Genomic DNA, 17,231 nt, shown 5'->3' with positions numbered 1-17,231 from the left:
GAAGAGATTATGAGAGGAGTGCAAGAGAGAAAACATGTTTGGAGAGGGACAGATGGACAGAGAAATGGATGGGGTGAGCAGTTAACAGCATACAGGAAATTATCTGAGTGAGAAAGATATGAACTTTTTGGGAAAAATCAACTCTGTCTATACTTGGCAGGGTAAGGAACACACATTTGGAGATGCACATGCACAGATATTTATCCAGACATACACTCATGTGGATCCCTGTCTGAAAAAAATAATTCCTCCAGCCGCAAAGGTCTCCTTCAGAGAGAGACGGGAGAAAACTTTCCTCTCTTAGAGTGCTTGCTTGAAAAGGAGCAAAATTCCTGCATGTCTAACGTTGGTTTAAGTTTACTGACCATGTTTAATATTTGATTAAACCTTTGGCATAGCTGACTATCCTGATCTGAATAGATGATCCGACGCTTTCCCTGGTAGTAAAGCCAAGCATAAGTAATAGCTGTCCTCTGACTACTGCTGCCTTATGCATACAAGTCAGATTCTGCTGTGTCTGAAAAACCTGCTGTCTGCTTCTGGATTCTTTTCTGCTGCTCAGTATTTTCAGCAACAATTTATGAAATCAAACAAACAAACAGAAAAAAAACAACCAAAAGACTTCTTCCATCCATGAAGGGGGCTGCAATTTATTAATAGCTGTGGAAAAAAATACCTTCCTTACAAAGTCTTTCCTGGCTCAAGCATTTTACCTGTTGTCCTTGTTGTACTTTTTGCCTGCGGTTTGCATTATTACTTGCTAAATACATTAGAAAATGCTCATCGGCTTGCTCGGCAGCTTGGGGATGTTTGTGTGGTAGCCCACACACATACGTACACACACACATACACGCAGCAATTTTTTAAATAAATCACAGTCACAGAGGTGAGGATAGGGCATGTCGTGCTTTGGAAGGGAGCAGAACAGCAAAAAAGGACATCTCCAGGATCAGAAAACTGGGGCTGTCAGAGTTTCTTTGCCCGTCTCAAAGCCTGTGAGATGGCCACCGCCGCTGATCACAGAAAGTGAGAGACAGGGACATCAACCTGAGGTGCTTTTTCCCTCGTCCACCTAGGTGAGGAAAGGTCTAATCCCTCAAGACAGACAAAAAACAGGCCTAAATTACCAGCCTACATGCTTTACACCTCAAATGGGACAACCTTGCTGGGAGAGGAAATATCTTTTATTAGACTGAGTGATACAATTGGAGAAAAATAGACAAGATTTCAGACACAAAAGGAAGTCTGTCTTTTTTTTTTTTTTTTCTTAGCTATATCAGCTGTACTAATAAAAGATATTACCTGTCCTTATCAATTTGGTCTCATTTATAACCTTAGACCATCACTGCTAAAGCTACAGCATGACTTCTGACTTAAATACACACAAGCTCTTTTCAAAGCTGGATATCATAAATTCCTCTTTACACATAGCAAACTAAGGAAGAACAAGGTCTAGGAATTGGATCAGACAGGATATGGAAGGTTAGTAAGAGGACTGGGCTAGAAATAGGCTCCTAATCCCTCCTACCTATCTCTGAATGAAGACTCTAATGCAACACCACATCAAATGCTTCATTTGTCTTCTTGCATTAATTTTGGATTGCTAGAGAGAGGTTCTGGAAGTAAAGTTCTGGTAGTTATGTTTCAAAACAGCAAGAAAAAATATTTTTGCAAGAATCTCAAGTGTAGTCCCAGAACAGACTGCCAGGGATTGTTAAGAATAAGATCACAATTTTTAGAATTCAAAGGAAAACATATGCAGGATCTTTGTTCAGGTGTGAGAAACCAGTTGTTTATTTAATGAAACAAGTAAAGTTCAAAAATAAAAAGGTGAAATTATCTTGGTGAAATTAAATGCTTACTGCACTAATTTTTTTTAATCTTTGAAAGAGAAAACTGAGCTTTAAACACCAAAAGGGCAAAAAACCCCCATTTTTCTGTCTACTGTCTTAGTAGTTTACGTACAGAAATGTGTCTGTTTGTGTATCTGTGTATCTGCATGTTTCATGAGTGCAGATCTTTCGGCTACTACCCGTGGCTAATTTGCTTTCTGGAAAATATGGGCAACACGGCTTCCATTTCCCAAAACCTGGAAGGAAGGAGAAGGAGAAAAGACAGACGAGAGAGCTAGTGTGGTCAGAGAGAATCCAGGTGGTAAGTCGCAACACAGTGAAGTGCTTTCTGCAAGAGACGGCGCGAGGGCAGAATATCAGCGCAGAGCTGAACCAAGGGAAGAGGAGTGTGAACAGTGATGGTGAGAGCTGGGGAAAATGATCTGTAGCTTGGCTATGGAAAATAAACCACTTATGAGCACAGTAAGTTGAAAAGTGCGAATAGGAAGAGTGCCTGGAGGGGCACCTGGGGAAGGGAAATGATCTTGGAGGGAATCTAAGCCTGTGGTCCACACACTCACACCTGTACTTGCAGCCAGGCAAGGAGGGCTGGGAAGCCGGGATGAAGAGTTGGTCTTGGATGCACGCCCAGTGAGTGAAAGCCTGGGTGCTGCACTTGAACAGCAAAGGCAGGGGCCAAGGATACAGGCTCAAGCCGGAGGAGTGAGCTACCCGCCTGGCAGTCAGACCTGTATCTTTTGTCACAGCAGGGTCATCTGGTTTTCTGGTGGCTCAGCTATATCTTTTTGAATTAAGAAACTGCTGCGAGAAGTCCTGTCTCTGGATGGGTGCAGAGGAAAAGACAGGGGAATGACACACCTATTGTGCAACTCCTTTTATGAATAAACTCGTGAAATCTAATTCTACCAGCACCTCTTTGGCCTTTTTCAATGAGCCGGTCAGTAACAAATGACCATTTAACAGCACAAAGCAGCTGATATAAGGGAGAACAGATTGAGGCTAATACAATACGTGTTCCCCTCCAAACAAGAACCCAACTCTCCTTGTTAATTTTTTTCTTTTTTCCCCCATCTGCAAACACTGTCAGTAAAGCTGAGTAAATATATAAATAATTAAGCAAACAAATACTTTCTCTGCTGCCCCCAGGCCTTTGAAACTGAGACTTAGTTGGATTTCAGGCAATCAAACAGCATCGTGTTCACGCACTCACACTGCACGCAGGCTTCCTCTCCACCTTTGACAGAATATCATTGACTTGAGTGCACTGTGATGATTTCAAATAGACTAGGGGTTAGATAATCGACTCTACACACATACATAACAGCGTGCACACTCCAGCTCCTTCATTCATTTCATAAAACACATGAACACAGATGGGATGGAAACACCAAAAAAGACCCCAAACAAACAAACAAACAAACAAAAGTACATTGCTGCTAATGAATGAACTAAAGTTTCAACTGAAATAATGAAAAAAAGAAGCACAAGGAGCCTGACTCATTTGTTTGTCAGATCTTTGCTGTAGGCAATCACCTGAAACCTTCCTCTTTGATGAAAATACTACTAAATTATTTGTTTTTTGTGGCTGGATACCTAAGGACTCTGGGATGTTGTTTATTCTCACAACCTACACCTTGGGCAGCAGCAGTGAAAACTCTCTTCTGGACTCCTTTGCTCTGGCAAAGTCAGGGATATTCACATGCCTGCTTAAGGATTCACACAGTGTCTGTCTGTTGTTTGTGAGGCTGGGTCAGAATCTAACTATTGACTTCAGAGAGTGTTGGGTCGGTGCTTGCCAAATGGGCGACGACTGCCAATTCCATCTGCCTGTACTGAGGGCAGGAGTACACTTGTCTAGAGGGAACTTGCTCTTTTTACTGACCCGGTGAAGGCAGATACCTTCAGCTTGATCCAAACTGTGCTGCAAACAATAGGTTTGGATCAGGCCCTTGAAAAAGAAAGGTGGGATGCAGCCCTTCATCAAACCCTTGCATTGCAGCTCCCTCAGTTGCCATAACAATGAAGTATATGTGTGTGATTCACTGAAAGAAGGGGGAAAAAAAAGTATAAATCAAGATCCTGAATCAGTGAATGATGACATTCCTGTAGACAGAAATTGCAAAGGCTAAATCCTACTCACACAAAGAAAACTGGCAAAATTGCCATTGACCCTTTCTTAGCAAAGCAGTGACAAATATGCATTTACGAGTGTAATGAGAAAAGCTAATTTTCCATGCCCCCACTGAGTGTTTTTTGAAAGCATGTTTTCCGGATCTAGGCTGAAACGGGCTCTGATGTAATAAATTTACCATCAGAGACACACCAAAACCCTTGCACACAAAAAAGTAAATGTCAAATTTATGCCGTTAACTTCTCCCACATTAAAAAAAAAAAAAAAAAATCCAGCTGGCCTAATATTGCAGTTGGGGAAATGAAAGATCAATAGCTCACTAGAGCCAATGGGAATCTTTCCATTGATTCAACAGGTTTCAGTTCAGGCCCGAAGGCACCGAGCTTAAGTGACTCCATCAGAGAGTGTTGGTGAGTAATTATCCACACTGTGATTAGAACCTAGGCATCCTCACAACCCGCCCTCACCCATCAGATAATGCCCTTCCTTTGAATGAAGCTGCAGGCACAGGCAGCAATTTACACGGAGCAGCTCTGAGGTATATTAGCCATTACAAATATTCAGAAAGAATGGCACTGCTTGTGTTCCTTTTTTTTTTTATTCGTTTGTTTAATTTGCTTTTAACTTTTCCAAATCCCTAGTAGAATGTAGAAACTTGCAGCATTCTGGCACCCTTGCCTCCTGCAAGGTCTTTAGGTGCCTTTTCTGCCAGGGCTTCTATGGGTTGACACTTCTTTTTTTTTCCCTTCTCTGTTGATTGCTAAACTTGGAGTTAAATAATTTCTAAGATACACTTTTTTTTGGCATCAAAATTGGCTGTATCCCCTCTTGCAAATAAGCATGAGGCAATGGTATGCTTTTAAAGACCTTGCCAAAGAATTTTTGTTGGTTGTTTTGCCCATTCCTCATTTCCACTCCTACTTTTCTCATTTATTGCCAGTATCTTGAATGAAATTTCTTTTCTAAAAGAAAAGAAATCCATATAAATAATAATAAAAAGAAGATAGGAAGAAGAAAAGTGAAGTAAAAAAGTAACAAAGCTCTCTCTGAATGCACAAAACAGAGCAAATACCACAGAATAGCGTAATTGAATAACACTATATCTTTATAAAAGAGGGTGAAAAATTGTATCCTCATCCATGTATTATTGAAGATGGAATACCATCAAATAAATTGCATTTAAAAGCAATTAAGTGCTCACAAAAGAAAAACACTTGCTCCATAAACAGAAAAAAAGAAGGTGCAATGAAGTGCAAACCTTCTTGAAACTATCATACGGACACTGGAACGAGGACGGTTGAAGCTGAATGGTAGAGCAGGAGTGAACTAGCTTACCTAGATAAGGCAGCCTATTGTTGCAGAGGGAGTAGTTAGGAAATTCAGATGGACCCAGGTCTGTGTGTCTGGGCTTAGGTGAGTAACAACCTTAAGTCAGTCACATCGCATGTGATCGGCTGCTCCTGCTTCAACCAACAGCATCTTGCCTGTAACTTCAGGCCCAAGTGAAACTCTGCTATAGGCAAGGCAGAGCTTTTCCTGAGCTTCAGCAGGCTTTTGGGCAGGTATGTGGCTGCTCTGCAAAGTCCTTTCTTATCAATTATAGATTTTACACAGTGTTGAACATACATTATTTCTGCCACATTTCCCCCCCCCCATCCCTTAAATGCTGATAAAGGCTGGGGGCAGGGGGAGGGGGGTGGGGGGGTGGAATAAACACTTTCATTGCAATTCTGTTTTGAAAAAGAAGTCCCTAGGATTAATCCTATTTTGATGGGGGCTGAAGTTGCTGACCAAAATGATCCTTGCTGCAAGAAGTTTCTCAAGTCCCTGGGTTTTGTGCACCTGCCAGGTCAAGACCCAATCCTAGAGAAAAGCAAATCTTGTTTCTGTCTGTGTTTAGTGAAATAATGAGCAGGAAACAGAACCTAGGTGAGAAAACTGAATTTTCTCTGATTAACTTCCAGAGAAGTGCAAACCAATTCAATCTGTTTGGTGAAAGTATATCACCCCCTGCTTCCTCCATGCACCATTTCAAAGAAGTGCATCTTTACCTTATTATATTATTAGAATCAATCAATATTATTAATATTACATGTGGACAGTTCTGTAAATTCTTCATAGTTCTCCTCCCTGCCTGTTAACAGCAGGTACATTATACAGTCTCTGGTTAGATTGGACAACTAGGCTATCGATAGTCATAAAAAGCAATACCTATATTGTGACCTTCGCTCAGAGAACTGAATTGCTCATATAGGGCTGTCAGATTCCTTAAAGAAGTATTGATAAGTTCATTACTGTATTGCTACATATAATTTTAGGTGTGATTTTCACTCACTCTAGTAACCTAATACTTTTTTTTCCTCCTAAAGCATTGGGCCTTTTACAATTGATCAAATAGCGAATTAGAGCATTATAGAGAGGAAACATAATCAGGGGATTTCTACAAGCACACTGTGATATATCTTTTGATCTTCTGACAACCTTCATCCTTCTCGATCCTAGGAAGGAAGCACTGTTTTACAGGGATATTATTAGGCTGATGCTGCTTTATACCTCTACCTGAAAGAAGCTACTGAGTCCAACAAAGATATTTGTGTGCATTTGCAGTGAGTGATGCATATTATGTGATGTGAATCTATCCTTAGGGACTGGGAAGGAGAGGAACTATGTGCAAATATAAGTCTGCCCTTTCGATACATGCATGCATACACAGTCTCTATGTAGTATATACACAGGCATTTGAATTAGAAACAGGCCAAATATGCAGTCAGATCTCATCAGACCAACTCTGTCTGCAAAGCTCCGTTTTTATTCTGTTTGAAGAAGCTTCCAGAGTTATCTGCCCCGGTGCACTGGGAAGGCAGCCTGGTAGCCTCTGAAATATTTTGGACGCTGAGACACAATGTACAAATAAAGCAGAGATGAATTAATTAAGTGTGACTGTATCATTAAAATAGTATAATGAGCAAATGGTTATGTATCATATTAAACTCTGCATATAATTCCAGGAATACCCTCTTAAATCACCTGCCACTTTCACATAAGAGTATGTTCTCTGTACTGTCTTGCAGAAAGGAATTATTTAGAAATCTATATTATCCTGTCTGTACTGAATACATGTTTTCATTAACATGACCATAAAATAAATAATTGCATGTGTGTGATGTACAAACATCAGGCACACTTCTATCTCACTGCATACACAGTTTTCACATAAAAGTTCATTATCAGCTACGCTTTTTGTGTATGAGTTTGTTGGGTTGGTTTTTTTTTTAATTTTAATGGTTTTTTTATGTTTTCTAGGTTTAAATAAAGAAATTACACACCTTAACCAGGTAAAGGGGTAAGAATAGTCTGTACTGCAAGCTGTGTCTGCGCTACACCTTGGTCTACAAAATCATAAACAACTTTCTGTTTGTAAAATACTAAGAGACCTTAGAGTGAAGGTCCCCATCACCACAACCATATATATCCCTGGAGGCATTAAAATTGCCAGCGAAGTCATCTATTAAATAGTTAATGTTAAACAATGACTTTACATGCTCAACAAAGGAGGGAGAAATAAACAGATAAGGGTGAGGTAGATCGAAACCTGCATGCCTCATTGGCTGAACTGTCGGATATTTCTAATGCATCTGAAGGGTTTGTTACTAAGAACCTGTTAAGTATCTTTAAACCTTTGATCTGTAGCCAGTCTTAACAAAGGTGACAATTAATTACAGGAGAGTGCATTGCAATAAAGTTACATCGTGGTCAGTTTATATATACTGTCCAAAGCTGGTTCACAGAAGTCACTGTCAATTAAAGTCTTCTTGGAGTCCAGTTCATTATCAATTTTTCCCCCTTGCCTTGATCAATATTTTTGGCTGCTTCTGCTTGACAAACTTAACACAATGTCTATATCTATATGTCTTGCCATTCATTTACATGGAATAGATGGCCGTATATGATTTATTTTTAGCTACTATGTATGGTCAAGCACTTTATTTGAGAGGTTTAGAGCTCTCATCCATCTTTATTTTAAGGAGCGACAATAATAAGCCCTCTCTTCCTTCAAGAGGATGTCAGTTGGATATAATGAATGCACATTAAAAGCTGCATTCACCTGTATGTGCATTCCGGCTGTGGCTCACAGTGACAAAAGCAAACAAATGCAATCTCTGTGGTGGCATCCTGACTCCAGATCACACCAAGAAATACAGCGCAGATAAAGTGACTCAGTAGATCCCCAAAATGTGATGATGGTTCCCTGGGAGGTAGAGGGAAAGAGTATTACATAACCCAGCTCAGTACGTGGAGTAATGGTGGAAGAAAATCATAACTTTTACTCACCTGGTTAATATTTTTCCCCTTTTCTGCAGCAGATTTTAATGCATAAGGGTCAGTCCACCATAACAAACCCCAGCAACAGTCTTACAAGCATCTGTGGAGCATTTAAGTGTGTGAGAAATGTAGAGATCAGGCAGAGATCAGGCTTTTGTCAGTTCCTTAGCTTTGTTTTAGTTTTAGTTTCAGTAAACTTTAGTTTCAGTAAAGCTAAGTTAAGGGACAAACCAGCAAGCACAGAAATTAGTAGCATTAGCTGCAAGTGTTGAGGTTTGCTATGTAAATCCAAAATCCAGAATTTTAAAGGGAATGTAAAACACTGAATAAGTGCAAACCTGCAGCAGGATTTCCAAACTTAGGTGAAGCCCCCTAAGCGATGGCAGAATTCTCACTACGCTCTGTCCAGCAAGCAGGTAACATGCCTTTCCTCCCAAAGTAAAGGTGACGCAGGGATTAATGAAGCACCAGCTATTTGTTAATGTCAGGATACAACTTAGCTTCCTTAATACCTCACTTACTTAGTGCAAACTCTTATGGGGCAGAAACCACACAGTGCTTGATGAACGAGTCATGTTGAGCTCTGCAGCCCCCTGCTATTTTGGAATGTTACTTTGAGGCTAGAGCCAACATGGGTTTTGGGGCATCTGATACTTTCTCTCTATTTTAAATGCAGGTAAGCGGCCCAACAGCCTAGATCATCTTCCCCACTTTTTCTCCCTTGGAACCATTACTGCCTGTCACATACAACCACCTCAGTTCACACTTGATTGACAGGAGGGACAGTAACAGCTCCTTTAGTGTCGTTATGGTCTGTTGGGTCAGTGCAGCTGGGTGGTATGCATGCACATGGGGTATGCATGATAAAAAACACCCTGATGTCTTGCTGAAAAATGTGGCTGCATAATTCCAGCTCTTTAGAAGGGAGGAGACCCTCCTTGATCACCCCTCTGTCCCTAGCTCTTGACCACCATGGACAGACAGTTCTCTGCCTGCCTTCCCTGACAGGTACAAAACGCTTTTCGGTGGAACAAAAGACACTTTCCGCAATCTCACTCACTCTTTAGCCAGACAAAATTTCCAGGTGCTTTCCGACAATTTCCTTCAAAAGACTATTCCATCACCTGCCTGGCTTTTATTATGCTATGCAATTTGAATTCTCTGCTGAAGAAAGCCCTGCCGGTGGCACTGGCCACTAGCAGATGTGGGATACAGGACCAGATGAACCACACTTCTCATGCAAGGTGACAAGGATCCTCAATTTTTCCCTCAACTTTAGTGCTGAAATTTCCAATTTCTTTTGGCTCGATGCGGAAAAAAAATGACACAAAAATAACCAAAATGTGCCCCATTCCTATTGTTTCTTGCAGAAATTAGTGAGTTTCTGATTCACCCCTTAATTAAAACCTTGGTAGGGACAAATAAATACTATGAAATTTGGTTGTTCCTATTTTTTTTTTTTAAGGACAAAAAGTACTCTTTTTTATTCCATAAAATGCCCAAAGGCACCAGTATATGTCGATATAGAGGGGCAGAAGCAATTATAATCTGTAAAAGTGTAAGAAATGTAAGTCTAAACTAGAGAAATATAAGAGAAGAAACAAAAGCTGTGGACACACAAACTTCAATTTCTTTCTTATTTTCCTCATTAATGTAACTTTTAAACAAATCCATCTTGTAAAGATGATTAGTTCATATGGTAGTGGGACTAGCTGAGGAACAGCTTTCAGTGCAAAACTTGACAGGCAAGCAAGAGATCCCAGAAAATTAGAGTTTGTGTTGGAAATGCTGACACAACTGTAACAACAGCATCATAACTGGCTGCAGCTGCTTTTAGAAACCAGAATCCGTGTCCAGACCCCTGAAAAAAAAGAGTTAACGTGTGCCCTTCTAATTTAGGGTGCAATCTGGGCTATCTGTTTGACATTATCAAAACACATAGATGCTCATATATACAGGAGATTTTAATGAACAGGGGGTTGCTTTTTTCCTCTCTTCCATCAAAGTATCAAATTGCATTGTGATTGTTTTAAGGGGGTGTTCTTTAGACCAAAGTCTCCCCTGTTTTATTCCAGTTTATTTGTGCCTTACCTCCCTAAAGCTTGTTTGGTTTACTACCATACTAAATGCTGTATGTATTGCTTTCAGACAGGCAAGTCTTATGTTTCAATTATGGAGGAGTTTATTCAGCACCTGTATTGTATTGTATTGTGCTTCTTTTCAACTAAATTTCCATTTCCCAAAGGCTGTACACATGAATGTGTACACATCTCTTTTTCTGTATGTATACACACATAAATCTATACATTTCTGCATATAAATATACACATCATCTTAACTGAATGTTCATTTTAATTGCATGTTTGAATTTCTGACATATCCAAAACCTTCATAAACATCCTTAAACTTAACAAGGTTTTTAATTTTTCTATCATCTGTCTTTGTAATCAAACAGAACAGAATATAATGAATGTAAGCCTTGTTTTCCTACTCCAGAGGTGTCTTAAATTTCAAAATTATTTATACTTTTAAGAAGGTAAAGCTGTAAAAGAACTAAACTATTCTTTTCATACTGCATTTTTCTGCATTGGATGCTTACAGAGTGAGGTTCGGGTCAGGTAGGAAAAACCCCAACCACGGGACTGCAATGTGGATTTCAAGAAGGCTGGGGGGGATTTGTTCTTTTCCCACCCCTAAATAAGGGTTGAAAGAGTGCTGTTGGCCTCAAGTCTATGCAAACTTCTGCTTTCCCAGTGCACACTATCTCTGCACTTTAAGTGCATTCACCCGCATATGTTTCAGTAAATCTCAGTTAAGTGTGGAATGCTGATTTCTTCTGACTTCCTAAATAGAATATTATGGAGACCTGTGTGTTTTAAATTAAAACATTTCCCAGGCCTCAGGTACAAGCAAGCTTCAGTAGAAAAGAGTGTTTAAACCTATGGGGACAGTCCTATATTTAGATAATCTTAATTCATAAATATTATACTAAATACCACTTAAATTGGCCTTAAATGACTTCAAAGATAATGCATTATAATATGGCTGTCCTGAGAGCACTAACCTTTATATCTCCCAGTAACTCAGCCTTTAAGCATACTCCACAGATATATAACATGGGGAGAAGTTATGAATGAATGTCTTGCTAAATTGTTAAAGTGTGATTAGTTAACGCAGTGCATAGGTGTGCGTCTGTGTGTGAGCACATGGGTGGGTCAGCTCAGCCTCAGTAGATTTCTACCCCTGGATCTAAGCACACAGCCTCTTCCTAACCCTTCAGGAAACTACCAGTGCAGGAGCCTGTTCCTGCCCCATGTGAATAGAAGCAAGGATGGGGGAAATATGTAGCAGCTACTCTCGTGCCATGAAAGCTTATTTTCTCGGAGATCTGGCAAGCTCTTCTCGCCTTCCCCCACATGCTGCTTCCCCCATACCCTTTCTCTCTTTGTGTATCTGCAAGAGAATCATAATCCCCTGCCTCTTTCCTGGTGCCTGTACTGGTATCAGCCAGAGCTGCTGGTGAGAGAACCTGGGACTTCACTCTCCTTTTGCGAGAGTTTTTCTTGAAGGAGGTCATAGTAATGTACTTTAGGTTCTTAATTTTCAAATTCTTCCTGCTATACAGCAGCATCTCAATAAGATATCTTCATAATATTTCAAAAATGCACATCCTTTGATCTCATATCAATGGATTTACACCTGAAATTATTCTGGTTGATGTTTTTTTAATTTAAGCTAATTCCTCTCTCTTCCCTCCTCCTAAAACAGTCCCACCTTCTCCCCCTCTACACCCAAGATTTGCTCTCTGCACACTTAAATAAACTACAGCCTACTATTAACCCTTCAGGGTGTACTACTGCCACATCCTCATCCCCTGAATTAGGAATGAAATCAACTGAGAGTGATGGATCAATTAATGTATAAGCATTATGCATCTCTTATGGAAAGCATCTTGGGGTTTTGTATTGCCAACCTACCCCTGTGAGCCAAGTTGGACTATCTTTATGCAATTCTTCACCTACGCCTGCAAAGCAAAGCCAAAATAAGGACATCTGAGTGAATACAACGCTTCACATGACTACATTTAGAGAAGGAAAAAGAGAAAAAAATAGATTAGAAATGAAATAAAATGAATAAAATAATAATAAAAAAAGCCAAACACAACCCTCATCCTTCAAAGCCCCATCACGCTTTTTGACTTAATAGTAATTAATCACTACTGGCAAGAAAGTAATTTTTTTCCAAGTAGCCAGAGGCACATTTTTATCAGGATTAGCTAATAAATCAGCGGCATCGCTAGAAAGGAGTTCAAACTCTTCTCGGATGTACTAAATAAAACCGATGCTGATCTCTGAAATGCTGGCAACTTCGTGTCTGTTGAAGCTTTGCTCAAACCCAAGCCCACAAAATAACAATCATCATCATAAATTTTCTTTCCAGAGTCCAAAACTTATAGCATGTAAAAAACTACTGTTTGTTTTGAGATGCACTCATGCAATTTGTTTTGACGAGATGACAAGATTCCCCACCTGTCTTTTTTCCTAGGTTGCAGCTTTACAACAGAAATGAAATGAAGGAAAATGAAGTTAGTATCTTGCTTAATTCAGGGGTATGTGTTAAACACATACAAGCAAGATAAATGATCCCTCTCTCTCTCCATTCTCTCTCTCTCTCTCTCTCTCTCTCTCTCTCTCACTCCTTCTCTCTCTCTCCCCCTTCCTGAGTTTGTCTACATGAATACAGGCATACAGAAAAGCAAAACTGAACTGAAAGAGTGAGAACTCAAATCTATGAAATAGAAATTGAAGTTAGCGCACAGAATGATTAATTCCAGGTTTAAGACAAAATACAACAAAATAATAAAATCTCATCAACAAATCACAGTAACCCCCCACTACCAAAAAAAAATACTTTATCAAATGTTAGCTTGAAGATTTCCTCTACACTGTGTTGAGTGATTCTCTTCAATGTAGCTTTTACCACTGTTATTTTTAATTTACAGAAACCTTAGATAATTTTTTTGCAAACACATGCACACACACATGAGCTCAGTGTCTACTCTCACTATTAGATGAAATCTCTCAGGACCTTTCCTTTACTACACTTCTTACTAGTTTTTTTATTGCTATTATTAATAATTATTATAGTACGGGTGTCATGTTTAAATAATGCCAACCAGACCTTGCTGTGGCTTCTAGGAAGACAGTCTGAAAAGAAAGCAAGGTTTGAAAGAACTGCACTGATCATTTTAAAAATGAGAAGGGTGTTTGAAGCGACCGGCAAGCAAGGATGGGAGAAATATCCTATAACTTAGATTTAGACTGAGTCCCTAGTCCCTGAGCCCTGGACATTTTCTCTAGTCTGTGTAAAAATGGTACTTTGCACTGTCAGGGTATATTTTCATTTGCATTTCCTGAGAGTGAAAGCAAGGAAGGGAGTGAGTGGGAAGGGGGAAGAGATGCCTGCTCAACATGCCGTTAAGTTTAAGATTTACAACTCGCTAAGGCATCTGGAAAGCTGGGAAGCCAGTAATGCCGTTACTGGTGACTGTCACTGTCAGGAGTCCACCAGGCTGGACTAGACACTGGTACTGAAGCTGTCCTGTAAAAGATACAACTTCCACTCTCTCTGTGGCCCCGTGCAAAACCCTTTCTCCTGCGCTAAATCTGGAGTCACACCCCAATCACTTCTGACCCGGTCTTTTTCTTTTCCCTTTTCTTTTAAAAAATAAGTATAAAAACATGTTCACACACATGTATACAGAATCTGAGTTAATATCACTCCTGATTTTCTCCTGTTTCTAAGAGGGTCTACCATGCAAATTACCTTCAACTTCCTCCCTGCGAGTCCTACTTTCCTACCCGAGGATTTGAGCATCTCTCCCCTACTACACACACCCTCCCCCACCCTCAAAACGGAGCACCATCTAATCTCATAGGCACCTCTGGAGAGCCTAAGCTGAGCAGGGAAATGAGCGGGCAGAGATGGAGCAAGTGAGGCATCGTGTGAGGAGTACATCTCCACTACCTTTAGAGAAAACCTAAAAAGTTCCCAGCACGGACTTCGGGCACATTAAAGTAGTGCTTGGAATATGTTTGGTCAGAGAATTCTTCCCTCTGGAACTAAGCTGCCACCTGTCCTTTCTGTCTTGCCTTCTCCCACACAAGCGCACATACCGTGATTTTGTGCACACACCCCTGCCCCGCTTGAGATGGGCTTCTTTATTGTTGTTTATATCCCTGTTCCCGTGTTGAATAGAACCAAAATGAAATAGTCCCCCCGGAGCAACTCACTGTCCTCCACTTCTTGCTTTGTAGAGGACAACAAATAATAAATGTGACAGTGTAAAAATAAAAAAAAAAAAATTACAAAAAAATTAATTTTAAAAAAGAGGGGAAAAAAGGAAAAAAAAACAAACAAACAAAAAAAAACAAAGAAAGAAAAGAAAAAGCCGCCGGTGCAAGATACGGAACAGTTGTAAAATCGGGGTTGCCAGCAAACCCAGAGACAGACAGACGGACACACACACCTCTGGGCTGACGAAGAGCGGCTCCCGAAGGTAAATACAGAGAACTCGCTCCGGCTTCAGCACCGCGGACAGCTACCGCCGGCCCCGCTCCCGCGACGCCGCTCCCCCGGCGCTTCCCCGGAGCTGCCTCTCACCCCCCAAAAAAGCGGGGAAAGAAATAAAAATACTAACAAATAAGCCAAACGGAGCTGACTCCCTGCCCTGACTCTCGCTCTTCTCTTCCCAGGATGGGTCTATTATTTCTTTTCCTGCCCCCCCAGCCTGCCGCCTCCGCCCCCGGGCCAACCAAAAATGAAATAAAATGAAATGAAATCGAAAGGAAAGAGAGAGAGAGAAAGAGAGAGCTAGAGAGAGAGAGGGAGCCTGGCTTTCTCTCTCGATCTCTCCCGGGAAAGTTCAGGAGGTAACTCACCTTTGTGCATGCCAGTGAACCTGTCCTTCAGCACCGTCAGTTCATAGATCTTCCCGAACTCCTCGAAGAGCGGTTTGAGGTCTTTCTCGTCCAGGTTACGGGGGATCTGCCCAATAAAGAGCTTAATGGCATCGTGGTCCTTCATTGGGATGGTGGACGGGTTTCCGGGACTATGGTTTAATCCGTTCATATGCCCGTTGGTGCTGGGGTTGCTGTGATTGCTACTCAGGCTGGTATTGTCTGGTTGTCCGTTTGCTAACGTGGCCATCTTTATATACATAGAGAAAATCTTCTTTCCTTTTTTTCCCCCTCTTCTTTTCTCTCTCCCTCCCTCTCTCTCCCTCTCTCTCCCTCTCTCTCTCCTTCTCTCTCGCTCTCTCGCTCCCTCTCCCTCTTTCACACACACACACACACACACTCTCACACACACACACACTCCTCCCTCTCTGTCTCTCTCTCTCTCTCTCTCTCTGTCTCTCTCTCTCTCTCTCTCTCTCGGTCTGATCTGATTTTTTTTTTTTACATTGAAGATCTGTGTCCTTTCCGTTTAAACAGGCTGGATCGGTTCAAATTCCCAGCCAGACTAGGGGGTGGGGTGTGAGTGTGTGGATGTGTGTGTGTACGGGGAAGGGAGGCTAGGGGTGGGGGATTGCTTTTGCCTCTACTCTGGCTAAACCCCCTCCTCCCATCCAACCACCCCCCTGTCTGTCTGCCCGGCAGAGGCTTAATGGTATCTTCCAACACAGCCCCTGGCTATAAATAGTACAAGGCGCATGGCTCTTTGAGAGACAGTCAATTTCTATTGTGCCAAGTGAGCAAAGGGGAACGGTTGCGTTTTTAGGACCAATGATGATGATTTTTTTTCCTTTTCCTTTGCAAGCCCTCCGATCTATCGCTGTCGTTATAATTTCAGTGGTCATCGGGAAATCTGCCTTTTTATTTGAGAGGGGAAAAAAACCCCAAACCAAAGGTGTCCTGACTTCTTTCTGTTATGATGATGTCTCTTACTTATTATTTACTCTTATTCTAATAAAAAGCAGTTCAGATATGGATGAACCCCCCGGCTCAGAGGTTGCTTTTGCTGTTGTTGTTGTGATTGTGATGTTACAAGCTCTCTTTACTATATCTGTTCATGTTGCATATAAAAAAAAAAAAAATGCATGCTCTTTTAGCTCTCTTTTTGTTTAATATAAATTATGTTACCGATGATGACATCAAACTAGGAAAGCACAAACTATATTATTGTAGCGCTTTGACGAGAATCGAAAAATAGAGAAATGACTGTTGTTAATTTTCGTGCTGCCGATATTTATGTTATGTACGGTCAGCGCGGGCGTTATCTCCTATACGGGCTGTGTGTGTGTGCGTGTATGTGCGTGTGTATATTGGAAAGGGATTGATTAAGTAAGGTTTTCTTACCCGCCTTTCAAGCCATCAGGATATTTTGTCTGTCTCTGATGGAAACATAAATCGTATTTTGTAGTGATCAGTGATCGGGAGTTGCTTGTCCGAACAATGCTCTCTAGACAAAGTGTACTGTATTGTGGAGACGAAATCAGCTCTTCTTTCATAGCATCTGGGGGTGGGGAGGGCAGGGAGCCTCGGATTAAGGACGCAACTCCCCCTTGTCCCCCAAATAATAATAACAGGAATCCGGACAGTAACGAAACACGGCTCTTCATGCGCTCAGAGCAATTTCCCCCGTGTTCTTTTCTCTCCCCTTTGCCTTTCCTCCGGTTCTCCCGCTTCCCGTGCGAGCCGCGCGGGGATGAAGCTCGGAGGAGCACCAGCAGGCGAGCTCGGAGCAGCCTGCGAGTTACCTGGCCTGAACCCCCTCTCCCCTGCCGGGCGAGCTGCAGCGCTGGGCTCCCGGCTCTGGCCGCTCGCCCCGGGGGTGTCCGCAGCCCCCGCCGCCCCGGCCCCGCGGGGCCCCGGCCATTGTTCCCGGCGCCGCCGGCTGAGCCCGCGGCGGAGGCGGCGGAG

The 17,231-nt window shown here is 41.6% G+C and overlaps 1 protein-coding gene across 23 annotated transcripts in view; it reads right to left on the bottom strand.

Annotated features, from left to right (window-relative positions):
• The window catches only part of CELF4 (CUGBP Elav-like family member 4), a 701,136-nt gene extending 685,175 nt beyond the window's left edge, over positions 1 to 15,961 (bottom strand). For 6 of the 23 annotated variants that reach the window (XR_001123527.5, XR_005978079.2, XM_012577600.5 and 3 more), the window contains exon 1: positions 15,249 to 15,956. Coding sequence is in view for 20 of the 23 variants with exons in the window: in XM_012577600.5 (XP_012433054.1) it covers positions 15,249 to 15,528 (280 nt within the window). In the remaining 3 variants the exon portion in view is untranslated. Of the gene's footprint in view, positions 1 to 14,836; positions 15,003 to 15,248 lie in introns of all 23 variants that reach the window. The other 17 variants (XM_012577599.5, XM_030258265.4, XM_030258271.4 and 14 more) reach the window with 10 other exon arrangements.
• Positions 15,962 to 17,231: the final 1,270 nt, after the last annotated feature.

This window comes from Taeniopygia guttata, chromosome Z (assembly GCF_048771995.1).
Source record: "Taeniopygia guttata chromosome Z, bTaeGut7.mat, whole genome shotgun sequence".
In the NCBI taxonomy this organism is placed as follows: domain Eukaryota; kingdom Metazoa; phylum Chordata; class Aves; order Passeriformes; family Estrildidae; genus Taeniopygia; species Taeniopygia guttata.
Note: the sequence above shows the minus strand (reverse complement) of the source record. Positions and strands in the feature narration are given on the sequence as shown.